This window comes from Chelon labrosus (genome assembly GCF_963514085.1).
Source record: "Chelon labrosus genome assembly, chromosome: 2".
In the NCBI taxonomy this organism is placed as follows: domain Eukaryota; kingdom Metazoa; phylum Chordata; class Actinopteri; order Mugiliformes; family Mugilidae; genus Chelon; species Chelon labrosus.
In genome coordinates this window covers 30,024,324-30,041,068 of record NC_140338.1, presented here as the reverse complement: position 1 = coordinate 30,041,068, position 16,745 = coordinate 30,024,324, and the positions used below count along the sequence as shown (strand labels likewise).

Genomic DNA, 16,745 nt, shown 5'->3' with positions numbered 1-16,745 from the left:
CCCATACTGCTCTGCCTGTTCTTGTGTGTTGACGTCCAGGAACTTTTCAATTAACGTTTGGTCCGTCCATGGAGACAGACAACAGCTTACGCCTATCCAGGTCCTTGGCACCTTCCTGAGAATAAACAATGATGAAGCACATGAAGCATATAAAAAATATACATCATGCTGGATTAATCCAGTAAAGACTAAAAAACTGTCATATAGCATATTATCTTTATAATGGATGGAAGGCTGACACAGAAAATGTATCAATAATAATATAAATTGACACCTTAACAAGTCAAAGCTTAAAACCGTACAATATAAACTCGCTGGCCACTTCATTCAGAACACTTGTATAATATAATGTGATCTAATACAACAGCTCTGCCATAACTATTACCTTTATAAATATAATAATGTTCACTTTTGATTGACACTGTCATAAAGATTTTATTACTGATGTTATAATTTGCAGTGGTGTTGAACTGGACTGCATTATATTGAAAGTTTTGGTCGCCACATTTACATGCATGAGGTAGGCAGAATGATGTTTCTAATTTTCTACTCCCACAATAATCTATTTGTGCCGCCTACTTACTTTGAAATGGTGTAGTAAATCGTGGGCTGTTCCATGTCCCATGAACTGCGATCCCGAATATCTGGACTGGACATGACCTTCGCACCAATAGCGGACATGCAGATCCAGTTGTTTTGTTTTCGTGGTCCGGTTGAGGCTCTCATCAAACATTAAGACGAACGCATCTTTGTTAGCATCTGCAACAAGTTGCTCTGAAATGTACGGGGCTATTCCAAACTTGCTGATGTAGGCCGTCTTGTCGGAACCGCATGCAAACGAGTGGGCAATATCAGAGTCTGGAAACATTGCACGGAACAAGTCTCCGAGTCCATCATTTGACTTGTAGGATTGATGTTTCGTCACGGTGTTCAGACACCACAGTACCTCTGCTTTCTGTGTGGGCGTGCAGCCGAACATTGTCCGGAGATGTGGTGATCCTGTCCCTGTTGTTGGTACGGGAGATGGGGGTGGAGGCATGGTAGAGACGAGAGTTGTGCAAAACTGCGAAATACCTGCTGTTTGTTGGCAACTTGATTCTAAGGCTTTGTGTTGCACACTGTGCATATGCGACTCCACTGCCTTTATCCCCATCGTGCCGAGTTTGAAAACTTTTTTGCACAAAATACATCGTGCCTCGAACACATTGCCCGGTACCGGTTTCAGCCATGAAAAATCTTTGCTGGACAGCCAGTTTTCATTAAATTTATACTTGCCCATGCCCAGGGAACGATGTGCATCTTCTCTGATCCCGGCCGTAAACACATCGCTGCTCTTTAGTTCCGCTATCGTGATTCCGTGACGTTACGGCGAGAGGCATTCGGTAAATTATTAAAAAAAATAAATGTTACCAGTTATTTTGATTTATTTGAGACTAATTACAATCATAAAATCCTACTTACCATGTGTTAACATTTTTAAGACCTCTGAAAGATTGATTTAAGACATTTTAATACCAATTAAGGCCTTGTTTTTAGATTGATGAATTCAATGCCCTTTAAGACTTTTTAAGGATCCGCGGCATGTATCAGCAGAGATACCACACACACACACACAACTGGATGGTTTGAATTTAGTTGTACAAAAAATCATAAACATTAAATCACAGACCCTGCCTACCTAAGCCGGCTTTCTAGTGTGCACATCTGCACAATAAATGGGCCCAAACTAAAATAAAATAAACTTTAAATAATAGTGTCCTCTCTGGAGGTTTCTTCCGAAAATAAAGAGTAAAGTTCAATGTCCAACGTGCACTTCTCCTTTACGGAAAGAAGCAAAGGTCTCTTGTGTATGAGTGTGTGTGTTCTTGTAATGTCTGTGTTCGAACTACCCGGGTAGATTTTTTTTTGAGTGTCAATCTTATCTGTCTGTGAGTGAAGAGGGAAATCGACGATGCTGTGTTCTGCAGATGGGTCCTGCGGCTGGCCACACCGCATTGCTGGTTCCTCCACAGTCAAACTTTCACTGTAAACTGGCTCGCCACTGAACACCAAGTTCAGGTCCCGATCGACTCGGTCTGGGTAAAAAACCAATCTATGCACACAGCGGAGAGTGCATAAGTCACAGTCTTTTTCTCTCTATCGATCTCCTTAACTCATTACTATCATTCAAACTTTCTCTTCAAGTATATCAACTATCAAGGATATACAACAATCTAATCATTATAAAATGAATAGACACACATCACATCACACAAGATACTTTAGTGCCAGTGAGCAATAAATCATGTACTCTTATTTCACAACATTTAAATCATAGAATGTATCTAAAACTCACTATTTACATTTTTAACATCTTAAATCTATTTATGCTTTTTAACCACACTGTAAATATAACATATTTTTAATCAAACATATATCCTTTAATATATTCACCTTTTTTAAGATGAACTACACAGCACTTATGTATTCATTTCAAACATATTTTAAAAATAATAATAATAATAATACATTTTATTTATAGGCGCCTTTCAAAACACCCAAGGTCACCGTACAGGTAAAACAGGGTTTAAAATACATAACAGACATCAAAAGCATTTAACAAACTATAATACACTAAAAGATACGATAAAAATATAAAAGATTTGGTTTAAAAATTAAAAATCTGGAGAGAGTGACAGTCAAGGAGGGTATGATTGGAGAAAAAGGTGGGTTTTGAGATGGGATTTGAAAATTGCCAAAGTGTCAATGTTGCGGATGTTGGGTGGAAGGGAATTCCAGAGGCGGGGGGCGGAATGGCTGAAGGCTCTGGACCCCATGGTGGTCATGCGGGCAGGAGGGATGGTGAGGCTGATGGATGAAGATGATCTAAGAGTCTGGCTGGGTGTGTTGACGTGGAGAAGTTCTGTCAGATAAGGAGGGGCGAGGTTGTGGAGGGCTTTGAATGTTAAGAGCAGGATTTTATAGGTGATGCGGTGGGTGATGGGAAGCCAGTGAAGCTGCTGGAGAACAGGGGTGATGTGATGAGAAGAAGGGGTCCTGGTGATAATCCGGGCAGCAGCATTTTGCACAAGCTGTAGTTTATGGAGGGACTTGAGGGGGAGACCAGTGAGAAGTGAGTTGCAGTAATCCAGGCGGGAGGTGACGAGGGAATGGACCAGGATGGCGGTGTTGTCGGCGGTGAGGGACGGGCGGAGACGGTTGATATTGCGGAGATGGAAATATGCAGACCGGGTAATGTTATTAATGTGAGAGTAGAAAGACAGAGTGCCGTCCAGGACGACACCCAAACTTTTGACTTGAGGGGAGGCGGAGACAGAGGAGTTGTCAATGGTGATGGTGAAACTGTTAGCTCTGGAGAGGGTGGATTTAGAACCAGTGAGAAGAACCTCAGTTTTGTCACTGTTCAGTTTGAGAAAGTTGGAGGAGAACCAAGTCTTGATTTCATGGAGGCAGTCACAGAGGGAGGTGGGAGGGAAGATGGAGGTGGGGTTAGAGGAAAGGTAGAGCTGGGTGTCGTCCGCATAGCAGTGAAAGTGAATATTGTATTTATGGAATATGTGACCATGGGGGAGGAGGTAAATGATGAAGAGGACTGGACCGAGGACAGAACCTTGTGGTACACCAGAGGAGATGGGAGATGGCTGGGATGCAAAAGTTTTTAGTTGAATGAATTGAGTTCGGCCAGTGAGGTAAGAGTGAAACCAGTCCAGGGGTGTGCCAGATAGTCCAATGGATGCCAGTCTATGGAGAAGAATGGAGTGGGAGATAGTGTCGAAAGCTGCGGTAAGGTCAAGGAGGATGAGAATAGATAGGAGTCCAGAGTCTGCTGCCAGGAGGAGGTCGTTGGTTATTTTGAGTAGAGCTGTTTCAGTGCTGTGATGGGGACGAAAACCGGATTGGAACTGTTCATAAAGGTTATTGTCGGAGAGATGAGAGTGGAGTTGGTACATTAGCATGACAATGCAAAATTAGCTCGCGGCTAGCGCGATTAGCTCGATAGGCTTACTAACGTAATTAGCGATCTTTTTGCACTCATTTATCACAACTTAAAATGATCTGTGTCTGTGTAGTCTCTTTTACTTTTGGTAACAGTATAATAGCTCCGATTGGTTTTTATTGAATAAAGACCAATACGATCACTTCAAGGAGTCAATACAGCCAACATAGCGCCTGCATTAGCATTTCTTACCGGAGCTAAGGCCCGCTAACAGAGGCGTCTCATTCCACTCGAATCTTCACACAATGTTTCACCCTGACAACCGAACAACATGTTAACAGTCTGTTCCAGAGAAATTGTTGTGAATTTCTGGTTTGAAGAGTGCATATTCCCTACCCGATTGAAGAGTGCATATTCCCTTCACCCGAAAAGAGAGTGAACACAGGCTGAGGATTTTCCTCATAGCACACGCGCCACCCCCTGGTTGGGCAGGGAACTGCACTAAAACCCATGTGGGTTACACTCAGCTGCCTCTGAAACGTGTGTACCAGGAGGAGCAATGTGGGTTCCATTCAGGACATGGACCAACGGATCAGCTCTTCATCCTTGGAGAGTTTCTGCCACGACTGCCCCTTGTCTTTACTTCTGTTTATGACATTCATAGCCTGGAAATCAGTGCGAAGCTGGGGTGATGACTGTGTCTACTATGAAAACGTCACAGTCATTTGTCTGCTTTTAACAGATGACATGATCCTGTTGGCTTCAAGCGAATCCCTGCAATGCTACTACGTATAGGGAGGAAGACGGGTGAATGGATAGATGGATGCATGGAAATGACACATCACAGAAACCTGCACACAATCCAGTTTCTTTAATGTGCTCAAACTAAAACTGACTGCGTCTGGCAAAAATCACATTATATTATTAAATAACATTTCCTTGTTAATGATGTAGGGTATGAAATTATATACAAATGAACGTCCATATTGAATGTGGATGTTACCGTACAGTGGTACACCTATGACATGCTTTCAGCTTTCGTCATTTCTGTGTCAAAAAATGAAATAATAATCCAAGTCAAGTGCCTGGAGGTCCTTGGCACTACGCTAGACTCAACTGAAATGAAGGTGTCACTTCCAGTCCATCAGCACGGCATCAGCAGTAGAAAGGAGAAAGATGGTAGTGGAAGAGGTACAGAAACAAGAGGAAGCAGTAAGATGCACTAAGGCAGTGTCGCAGGCTAAGCAGGGTCAATGGGTGAACTGGGAGAGTGTGGAGAAAAGGAAGTTGAAGTGGAGAGAGCTTTGGAGCATGGAGGCTAGCAGGATTAGGTTTATGATAGGGGCTACTTATGATGTGCTGCCAACTCCCCAGAACCTAAACCAGTGGGTAGGTGAGGATGCTGCCTGCCCACTAGCCCACTTAGCAGCTGTAATTGAGGAAAAACAGATGAATGTAAATTCCATGGTCGTTAACAGAGAGAATAGATGTATTAAGTTTGTACGGGAGGGAGAAAAGGCTAGACCAGCAGGCATCAGGCATAACACGGGACAGCTAAGAGTAGGAGGAGCCTGGGAGAAGAGGACAACTGGTTATTCCAACTGAGATAGCTAGCACCCGACTACGGCCAGATCTGCTGTTGTGGTCTGAGCCAGAGAAAGTAGTCTATTTCATAGAGCTGACTGTCCCGTGGGAAGATAGAGTCGAGGAGGCTAACGAGCGTAAGAGAGCTAAGTATGCAGAGTTAGCAGCAGATGTAGAGCAGAATGGATGGAAGGTTTATCTCCGCCCGGTAGAAGTGGGATGTCGTGGATTTGTAGCAAAATTTGTAGCAAAATCGATTGCTCTTCTGAGCGAGCTGGGCATACGGGGAAAAAGCCAGAGGACTGCGGTATCTAACACGTCTCGGGCAGCAGAGAGAGCGAGCAAGTGGCTATGGGTTCGTAGGAAGCATGCTAAGGTAAGGATGGCTGCGTGACGTTAGTGTGCTTGCAAATCATTATAGATGTGGTCGATTGGTTCGTGTTTCATTTGTTTGTTTGTTTCGTGTTTCAGCCCGCATCAACGGGGCGATTCACGGTAGATTTGTTTGTTTGTTTCGTGTTTCAGCCCGCATCAACGGGGCGATTCACGGTAGATTTGTTTGTTTGTTTCGTGTTTCAGCCCGCATCAACGGGGCGATTCACGGTAGATTTGTGTGTTTGGTTCGTGGTTCAGTCCGCATCAACGGGGCAAACCATGGTTGATTTGTTTGTTTCGTGATTCAGGACGCTGGAATTCACTGTTAAGCCTTCTTGAGGTGTCGTGGGCCTAACTTAACGAAACATCAGTGAAGGGAGGTGCCCACTTGAAAACCCCAATGACATGCTGCATACTGCTGTTGACTAGGCCAGGTTCCTGATGTCTTCATATTGCTTGGTAGCTATGTTTAGCTGCTGAGCGGGCCATACAAGCCAGCAACGTTAGGTTAGCTTATGTTTCACAATGTTTGAATTGTCCTCTGCTGCTCTGTGGGCCTACAAGCCAGCAGCATTTACTTAGTTTATTTAGATTGTAGGTTAAGCGTCATGTCACATGACTGTAGGTTTGTTAGGATTTCTCAGCCGGACAGGGCCTCCAAATGTGTTTTGCCTGGGATTTTGGCACAAGGGATTGTTACATCTAATCCTGTGTATTAATGAATGTATTTTAACAGCATATCTGTGTTTGCAGCCTCTGTGACCCACTTCAAGAGGATACCTTCTACTGTGTCTACTGGAATTATCTCACCAACACATATGACACAGCCACGTCGTTTCCCTTTGTCCTCCATCTCTCTCCATCTTTTCGACTCATCCCTCTATTCTCAGTGCATCTGACGGTTCTGATTCATACTTCACAGTTTGCTTTTTATAGCCCCCTATCATCAGTTCTCTGAGCTTCGGTCCATTTTATGTCTCCACAATCTTTTTGTTTTTCTTTATGGCATTATTGCATTACTGCTCTGTTAACATGATATAATGTATTTTATCACCAAAGAAAACAAAACTTGATTTGTTATTTATACAAATGTATTAGTTTCACATCCACTATGAAAGATATTAAATGCAAAAAACACATCACAAATGGCTTTTAGGCATTGTTGCTTGAAATGTTGTGAAAGGAGGGAAACTGAAGCCTACTGAAGCTGAGCATGGTTTAATTCCTACTCTAGTATTGACTTTGCTTCACCGGTTGTACATTTTCTTTTACATGCATTTTATTTTAATTTTTTTGCAACATAGCAGTTTAGATTACTCTGCAGTCCTGCACTCTCCAAGGAATAGACAATGTCACAGCCTAGATCGTTTTTCTCTGATAAACTGACACACTGCTGCATTGGCATAACACTGGCAATGAACGAAATTATGTCATTTTAAAAAGTAGGATTTTCTTTCATTGTAGCATACATTGCCTTTAGCCAGCTAGGCTACATAAAAACTGCCCCAAACAATTTTTTTTTCCAGGCCTAAAAAGTAACTTAGCCTCGGCCAATTAGTTAAACAATTAATAGCCTAATAATGAAATCAGAATGCAGCCCTCTGACTTACTTTTCAAGTTGGTGAGTGGTGGCTTTACATTTACAAATACACCTAGAATTTTTTTGATTCTCTTGTAAAGAGGCACACAGCTGCATTGGCATAACAAAGGCAATAGACAAAAACATATCATTTTTAAATGTGTGATTTTCTTTTATTTCTGTACATTGTCCTTAACCACCAACATAAAAACTGCCTAACACATTTTTCCAGGGCCAAAAAGTAGCTTAGCCTTGGGCTAGCCTACTACTCACCCCACAAACAATAATAGTCTAAATAATGAAATCTGAATGCTGCTTTCTGACTTACTGTTATGGTTGGTGAATGGTGGTTTTAAAAAGTCCTCTCACATTCAAGACTGTTTAGTTCATAAAGTAAGACATAAAAGTGCTAACCTAGGCTTATATTCTCATTCAGTCAGTGTACACAATGACTAATAAATAGCCGCTAGTGGTAAGGACGTTAGCTAATTTCACCTGCATTTACAAAACAAATGAACTTGGCCATAGAACACTAGCCAAAATTATTTTATTGACGTTTTATCATTTTATCAGATTTAACAATGGGTTGGGCTGCTTTAGCCTACACATTACATAGCCTAAGTGTTCTGAAAGCAGTCCAGCTTACTGCACATTCTACTACATGTTCACTGTGAGTGCCACTGTCAGAACCACCACCATCGCTGTCATCAGCCACAGGAGCTGACAAAGGTGGTGCTGTGGCAAACATGTCTATACTTTTGGCACATTTGGCAGAGTTTAAAAGTATTAAAAGTAGCTGTATTGGGAGTGTCACCATTAACATACTCACATATCGTATAGAACTACTGTGTTGTTTACTTAACATGGACATTGTTTTGCAAAATGCTGAACTTCCTGTTTCTTTTTAATTTCATAGAAATATAAGAACAAACCAGGCATAATAATAAACCTGGAAACATGTGGTAGTTTCTGTGCAATAAGCATGAATCAGGCAAAATACTGAACTTTCAACTAAACACATTTGAATTTGTTGATGGCTAGTACATAGTTCATGTTTAGAAATTCAAGGGAATGCTATTTATTAAGGCCATGTTCAGACAACATGAATGAGTTTTGGATGCGAATTCAAAAATCTACACAATGTCAGTCACACAAAATAACTCAATATGTTTTTGAAAACAAGTTAATGATTTAAGTTCAACTTCCAGTAACAAATTAAGACAAATGTAAAATCCCATCTCCACCTACTTCTTTTTGACTATGTAAGAGAACTCCCTACACTCTTCTCTCTATGTACTGTCAAGGAAAATTTCATGTTTTTTCACTCAGCCCTTTGTTCTTTATAACTTTTCACGACACAGTTATTTTTTCTGGGAAGGTTCAAGGCTTGCAGTGTATTTTATATGTGATGGTGTGTGTTTTTCACCATAAAGACACGTTAGGAATGCGTGGTCTCTATCTACAGAGACCCTGCTCTGGTTTTCTCTGAAGCATTTTTTTCCTACTGGGGGGATGTTGGTGCCCTGTGTCTTCACTGTGTAGTTTGTGGTGCTAATTGGAATCATCATGGCCATTCTTTTCCTTTTCATTCGTCTATCATGCAAGCATATTGTTCTGCCTATACCTAACATGTCCACCTACTGTCTCTTATGGATCGGGCCAGTGATGGCAGATCACACCAGAATATGGTCAATGTCCAAGCATTAAAAACCTCACTTATCTAAGTACCAAAATGGCTTACCTTTAAAACTTTCTCTTTCTCATTTCTCCATAGTCAATATACAGTATTCTTTCCATCTTTGTTTCACTGTTGACTGCGTTTTATAGGAAAGGCCAGAGCTGACTCTACCTGGTAAGGACACTGAGGTCCTGAGCCATCTACTACGGGGTGGTCTGCTGGAGCAGCAGCATCTCAGCAGCAGACAAAAGAGACTGAACAGACTGGTGAAGAAGGCCAGCTCTGTTCTGGGCTTCCCTCTTGAGGCTGTGGAGGTGGTGGGTGATCAGAGGATGATAGAGAAGCTGTCAATCCCAATCCCACCCCCTCCATGGTGCTATAGCAGCACTGGGTATCCTCACCCTGGGCAACTGCTTCACCCTCACTTTGTGAAAGAGCGTTACCCCAGGTCCTTCCTTCCTGCTGCTGTGAAGCTGTACAACCAAGCCTGCACCCAGTAGACCGCACATTAGACAATCACAACACTAACTGTAACATCTTTAATATTTGTGAAATAATTATGTTGACATATCTTTATGCTCATGTGCAATATACAGATATACAATTTATTTATTTATTTATTTGATAGGGACAGTACACATTAATGAACATTTATTCAGACAGCAATAGACGTAAATATGCCGGATTATAGCAACAATGCTAATTTGCATCCGCAGTCCCTAGGTAGGTAACACACAAACATGATAAGACATAGGACAGCTCAATAGATCACAATAAGAGCACATTACAAGACAGTACATTACTAAGAAGTTTAAAGTCAGTGATTACAAGACTGATTTGCTTTCAACCTCTAATTAAGGTTAGTTTTGAAGGTTTGTAATGTGACACACTCCCTTATAGAGAGTGGAAGACTGTTCCAGATATTACTGGCCTGTGAGACTGTGAGGACTTTCTGCGTCGGACCTCACAGTCCCCTCTAAAGGAGGCCCTGGTCCTGAGACCACAGTGAGCCCTTTTTTTTTTTTTTTAAAGAAAGTCAGACATGGGAAGTGGGGCAAGTCCATGTAACACCTTGTACTTCAAACAAGCAAATTTAAGATTTTTAAAATTCTCAAAGCTTAATAAATTGTGCTTTTTTAAGATGTTACAAATGTGGAATGACATTGGTTTTCTATCAAAAACCTTTAATGATTTTGTATCGTAATTATTTTCTTTTTTTTTTTTTTTTTTTTTTTTTTTAAATCTCTTGTGTACACTGTCCTTAAACTATATGCTGCTGCAACACTGCACATTTCACCACTGTGGGATGAATAGAGGATTATCTTGTCTTATCTTGACATTGCCTCATATTTTTAGCTGTAGTCTATGTCAGTGCATTAATAAAAATCATTTATTATGAACATTCATTATTCAGTGTATAGGTACTTAAAAAGGCCAGTGTTTATTTAGCAAAAGCAAGAATTGTACAGTTTTCCAGTGACAAATTTATCGGTTTTATTTAAAGAAAAACAACACATCAAGGATGTCAATTAAAAAAGCCAATTCCATTGTGTTTAATGATGCTTCCCTCAAAAGTACTTGAGCAGGTCTTAATCTTAAAGCAGGTATTTCCACCAAAGAGCCTCAGGCCTATTTTGTAAGAGCTGGAAGAAAAGGAACCAAACCAAACTATCTGGCTGACTTTGCCAGTAAACATTTCTTTGGTTCACCAGTAGGTGGTGTGACACTAGTGACTGTTATTCAAGATTTGTATGGCTGATGTCAGCACGAAATGTAATGTGAGGAATTTAAATGACAACCTATAGGCACTTAATCCTGTCCTGACAGCAGCATTGAACATTGTATACACTCCGTTAGCTGTGTAAACATAGATTGCCTGCATGTGATCTTTGGTCAGAGCCTCGTCCTCTCTCTCTCTTCACACTTTTTTTGGACACATATTTCTGCTTCTTTCCAGGCATCTGAAAATGTTCCCATGTACATGGGGTGAAGCTGCTTTTGCCACCATCTCAAAGTCGTCACACCCGCACACTGACACCTCCAGAACTTGGTTGAAACATGTTAAGTTGATAAAAACAAATATCAAGCACAACAACATTAAGAGCTAAGCTAAAGCCTAAATTAAATGTGCATGTGGGAGAAGAAGTGAAATCAGTTGCAAACTGATAACATATAGCACACATATTAATGATCTAAAGAAACAGTCAGCAGTAAGCCAGAGTGAAGTTTTAACCACATAGCTTCTTTCAAAGAAAGATGCAAATGCTTTAAATCCTCTTCAAAATATTCTTAATTCTTAGAAACTGCCTGCAACGGCTTGCTGTTCTCATAAAGTGCTGGTGCTGAAACAAAAGTTGCGATAGAGATACTTAGAGTAATACCTGTAAGTCACACAGCTTCTACAGAGATACAGCAACTGTTCACCCTCTCTCACACACAATATCCTATTTAGTATGACCAGTTAACCTATCATGTCTGTTTTGTTATTGCTCTCTTGTTGATTAGTGGAGGTTATCCCTGGAGCTCTACAGGCACAGGCAGAACATGCAAGCTCTACTGATTCAAACCCAGGTCCTTCATGCTGAGGCGACACCTCAGTGCTGCTCAGTCCATTGAAGTCTCAGTGTCCAGTTTTTATAGGATCTGGTTTTTTGAGGTGTCAGTAGAACTGTGTGGTCATTTTGAATGCTGTAGTGTGTGCTACTGTTGAACTGCTCTGAGTGTACAGCACTGTTTTTCTTATTTAACTCATCTCCACTGCTACATGTAGATATTATACAAACACATGTTTTGAAACAAAATGCATCTATTTAAGGAAAGTGTCTTAAAGACACATTCATTGTTTGTTCTTTTTCTAACTCCACTGCCTGGCTTTTTTACAATTGCGCCTCCACTCATCATCAGAAATGGTGAAATTATGGAACATATGCATTTTCTTTCCATACGTATTATAAATGAGAAAATGACCATGGCCCCATATAAATGACTAAGGTAAAATAAAAAGTCTCTCCTAAAGTTACATGTGCTAATCCAACTGAATGGGCAGCAATGTGCTAAACACTCGTTTGTTGTCACTGATGTTTTACTGAGAAACATGACACAGATGCTGAATAAGAAAGTACTTCAGTGTTGTACTTTTATTGTAATCTTCACTTCTGTTTCTGCTGATGAATAAGTGGTCAAACTGTGGTGCAAATGTGTCAGTTCCATGAAATTCATAAGTTCATTTATCTGGTAAAAGCCCCCTGACTTCCTCCGAGAAGTCACACATTCTAAAATAAGAACCTGAAACGAACAACTGCATGTGTGTTATTCAGTTTGTGTCTTGAATTCTCACCAGACCCACCCATGACTTTTTGTGTTTTGACATAATAACCAGCCGGTTATAAACTGGTTCATACATATTATAAACAACATTTGTATGTCGCATTTGTGTAGGCATCTTTACATTTCACCCAGAATGAGCGAGGCATTTCACATTTTAAGCTCACATTGCTGCTGCAGCCGTTTATCTATGATCTATCAGCAAATGATTTATGAATCTGCATTTTATGAATTTAAATCTGCAGAGCACTCATTTGTTTAAGAGTCAGTCAAACAATTCCTTTCGCAGACAGCCTCGGCCGTCTTCATCCCCCAAAGCGCAGGACTTTGACCTCCCCAATCGACTCCACAAGATCCCGAAGGTGTGCTGTTGTACCTGGCACCAAGACTCTAGCAGCAGATTCTTTAAGTCTGGTTTAAGGATTTAAGTGGGTTTGAATCCACCGTGTGCCGTTTGCATGTCCTCCCTGTACGTCTGTGAAGGTTCTCAGTCATCAAGGTCATGGTATATCCAAAAAAACGTTTTAAAAAAGGCAAATGGACTTGCAGAGTTTTTTGAGAAGACGTTTCACCACTCATCCAAGTAGCTTCTGAGAAGTTTGAAACCGGTTTTGGGTTGTTGATACAACAAGCAAGTTTCAGTAGGAGTTTCCTATTTAAACCTCAGATTTCCCACATACATGTAGATATTATAGAAACACCCATTAGTGTGTTTTTACTGTGCTCTTGCACACAGACTGGACATAGCAGACTTTACTTGCTAGTAAAGGCTAATTCAGGCTGTAAAGTCTTATTCAAAGAACACCCATCATTATAAGACAGCACAAGATATCCACGTCTAGCTATGTACTTTTTGGATCGTTGTAAAATGGTGTACTTACTACTCAACAAAGGAAACAAAACAGATTTAGCTGTTTAACAAATGTATTATTTTCATTCAGAGACTTTCTAAGCAAAGCATTCATTTCACATACAGTATGAAGGCTGATAAATGCAAGCAGCACATCACAAATAGCTTTTAGGAATTTGTTGCTCATATTGTTCAACATGTTGGGAAAGATGGAAAGGGAAGAAATAATCAAACAACACTCGGGTAAGTTTAGGGTTTGCAGAGAATGCATGGAAATATTGTCATGAGCTCGGATATTAGAAGTATGTGATGGTTTGCCACGCACGTTTTTTTCCCATATTCATTTTCATTTTGTTCCATGTGTTAGAGAATCGTGAGTAGAAGCCAGCTTTCAGTTTGTCTCACCAAACAGACAGCTTTGAGGATTTGGAATTTCTTGCAACATAGCAGTTTAGATTGCTCTGTAGTCCTACACTCTCCAAGAAATAGACAACCTTACAGTCAGCTAGATTGCCGGTACCTTTAGTATTATTAGTTATTTTGAACACCTCATAGGGAGGGATGAGCACCTCTTGTTCAACAGTTTTGAAGTATGAATAATGTTTCAAGTAACCACCTAAGCAGGTCTTAATTTTAAAGCAGGTCTTGCGACCAAAGTTTTTTAAGTCTGGTAATAATGAGGAGGAGGCAAAAGAACCAAAGCGGATTATTTGGTTGACAGAGCCAGTAAACACCGCATTGGATCTGCGGAAAGTATTCTGACATTTTTGATTGTTACTGAGGATCTCTACAGCAGATGTCAGCCAGAAATGTAAGGAATGGTATGGAAAAGAGGTGCTGTAGTTCTTTCTGTTTGTCCTGACGGCTTCATTGAATCTCTTATAAAATTCTTGATAAGGAGACGTATAAACACAGATTGCTAGCATGTGATCCTTAGTCAATGCCTGATCTATTTTGTCTCTTGTATTTAGGGAGTTGTTTGCACAAGCATCTGCTTCTTTCCAGACATTTTGGAATTGTCCGCTGTTCTCTTTGTCAAAGTATTGGTCCTTGACAATTTTTGCCATCATTGTATTGCAGTTGAAGTACATGTCATCCACAGCATCTTTAACCATGCCCAGTGGGATAGTTGGGCTGTAATTGATCTAGAGGAGTAGAAGGAAAAAGCATTGAAAAAAGGACATAACATCAGGTGCAATTCATACCATTCTGTAGTGGTGGAAGGTGTGAAGTAAAAAAAGAATAATGCTATAAAATCCAGTCAGACACTGGACAACCCTACATTCAAGTTTAATATTAACGGCAACAATGTTCTCACCGTATCAAACGTATACGTATTGTATGTGTAATTGACTCAATATTATATTTATTTATAATTATTACTATTTACTCAACCCATATTGCTCAGTTTTATGTAATCAGGAGATTACAGGAGATTAAGAATGCTGGTGACAATCCTGGTCAATCCCGTGTATGTACTGCATATGTCAGATTTGACTTTGACTTTGACCTTGAAGTGTGAGCCCGTTCTGAATAAACACTGCTGATATGGCCCAGATACTCTTTTGGTTGGTATGGCCCACTCACCTTCTTGGAGCTGATTGGAAGCAGCCAGAAAGAGAACAAACACAGTGGAGCACAAATCAGCATGTTACCCTTCATCACTGCAGTTAGGCAGACAGACTCTGGATTTACACACACAAGACAAATGTTTAACATCAGCGAAAATATACAGGTACAAATATTTCATTTAAGTACAAGGGATTTATCACGACCTTATCTAGTGATGTATATTTAAATATACTGTGATGTCTCCAACTTCTAACTCAGCTGCATTAGTTTTTATGTTATATTAGAATACCTTTTGAAAGATGAACTCACCAGTTTTTCAGAGGACAAAGTGTTGTGAACCACTCAGATCAAAGGTTTTGACTCAACAGGCAGTCAGCTTTCTGGGACTCTACATATATACTCATCACATGCACACACACACATGCACAACGACCCACCCACCCACGCACCCAAGCACGCACGCAAACACACACACTCGCATACACACCCACACACACGCACACACACGCACACACACACACAATGCTTTCACCCTAACCATAGCCTTATTGTCACCTCTGATGAAGTGAGCAGTGAGATCAAAATGTCCTAATTTTCCACAAATGTCCTCACTCTGATGGTGTAAAACTCAAATTGGTCCTCAGGCAGATAGCTGTACGAGAGCACACACACTCTTTGTACACGGTCACACAGTCCTGTGTGGCTTTGATAGAAAGTGTAAAAATGCTGTATCGTCTCAAAGCAACTTAGGTATCTGCACCAGAAAAATGACACATATAGTATGTACTTGTTTCAGTAAAATGTCTAGGTAGTTAGGTTGTCTTACCACCAGCCAATGAAACTTAAAGATCTATTTATTATACATCGATGAGCCACAACATTAAAACCACTGACAGGTGAAGTAAATAACACTGACCATCTTGTAAAAAATCAGGGTTATGCTGGGAAACTGTTGGATCTGGCTTTCATGTGGATGTTAAGTAGACATATAGTACCCACCTAGACCAGACCCCCACCCCATACCAATGACACTCCTTGATGGCAGCAGCCATCCCCAGCAGGATGCAGCCTGACACAGACACACACACAAAAACGCTTTAGGAACAACAACAAAAAAAAACAAAAAAAAACAAACAAACATGAAGAACAGCACAAGGTGTTGACCTGGCCTCCAAATTCACTGGATCCCAAACTGATCAAGTATCTGTGGGATGATCCACAGAGGCCCCTCCCCTCAACCCATAGGACCCAAAGGCCCCCACGAACAACATTCTGTTACCAGACACCACAGGACACCCTCAGAAGGCCCATGTCCATTCTCTGATGAGTCACAACTGTTTTGGAGGTACAAGGGAGACCTACACAATATTAGGAAGGTGGTCATAATATTATGCTTGATCGGTGTAAGTTTGTGTCTACTATGGAAACATAAGGTTGAATCTGCAGGCTAATGTGCTTTCACATATCAGTAAAAATAATTCCTGATTATTAACTTTGTCTGCTACTGTCTAAAAAAGCATAAAACTGTAATTTTCTCTAAGCATTCAAGCATCTTGGTCTAAAACAGGCATACAACACTGTTCATTAACACTTGGACCAAAAGTATAAATAACAAAGCTCATTCTGGATTCACAGTGCCAGTGTAAACTACAACCGGTTAAATCAAATTACATGACAGTTGTTGAGTTAGGCTGACGGCGGTTCTGTTAAACCCACCCATGAGCGATATATTTACAGACAGATGGAATGACTAGGTGTTGCTTTTGGTGACAAACCCACAGAAAAGCATTACTCAGTTTCATTTGGTTGTTCAGCTGGTTGTGCTGCCTGCAACGTTTCTACTTTA

The 16,745-nt window shown here is 40.7% G+C and overlaps 1 protein-coding gene across 2 annotated transcripts; it reads right to left on the bottom strand.

Annotated features, from left to right (window-relative positions):
- Positions 1-13,427: 13,427 nt before the first annotated feature.
- LOC311502441 (erythroblast NAD(P)(+)--arginine ADP-ribosyltransferase-like) lies at positions 13,428-15,213 on the bottom strand. 2 transcript variants are annotated; one of them, XM_084564666.1, is made up of 3 exons: positions 15,209-15,213; positions 14,915-15,012; positions 13,428-14,472 (listed from the first exon to the last, which is right to left on the bottom strand). In XM_084564666.1, exons 2-3 carry the CDS (start codon positions 14,987-14,989, stop codon positions 13,729-13,731), a joined length of 819 nt encoding a protein of 272 aa, XP_084420792.1. In that variant the 5' UTR covers positions 14,990-15,012; positions 15,209-15,213; the 3' UTR covers positions 13,428-13,728. The 2 variants fall into 2 exon arrangements, with proteins under 2 accessions (XP_084420792.1, XP_084420791.1); XM_084564665.1 differs by lacking the exon at positions 15,209-15,213 and having other exon boundaries at positions 14,915-15,177.
- Positions 15,214-16,745: the final 1,532 nt, after the last annotated feature.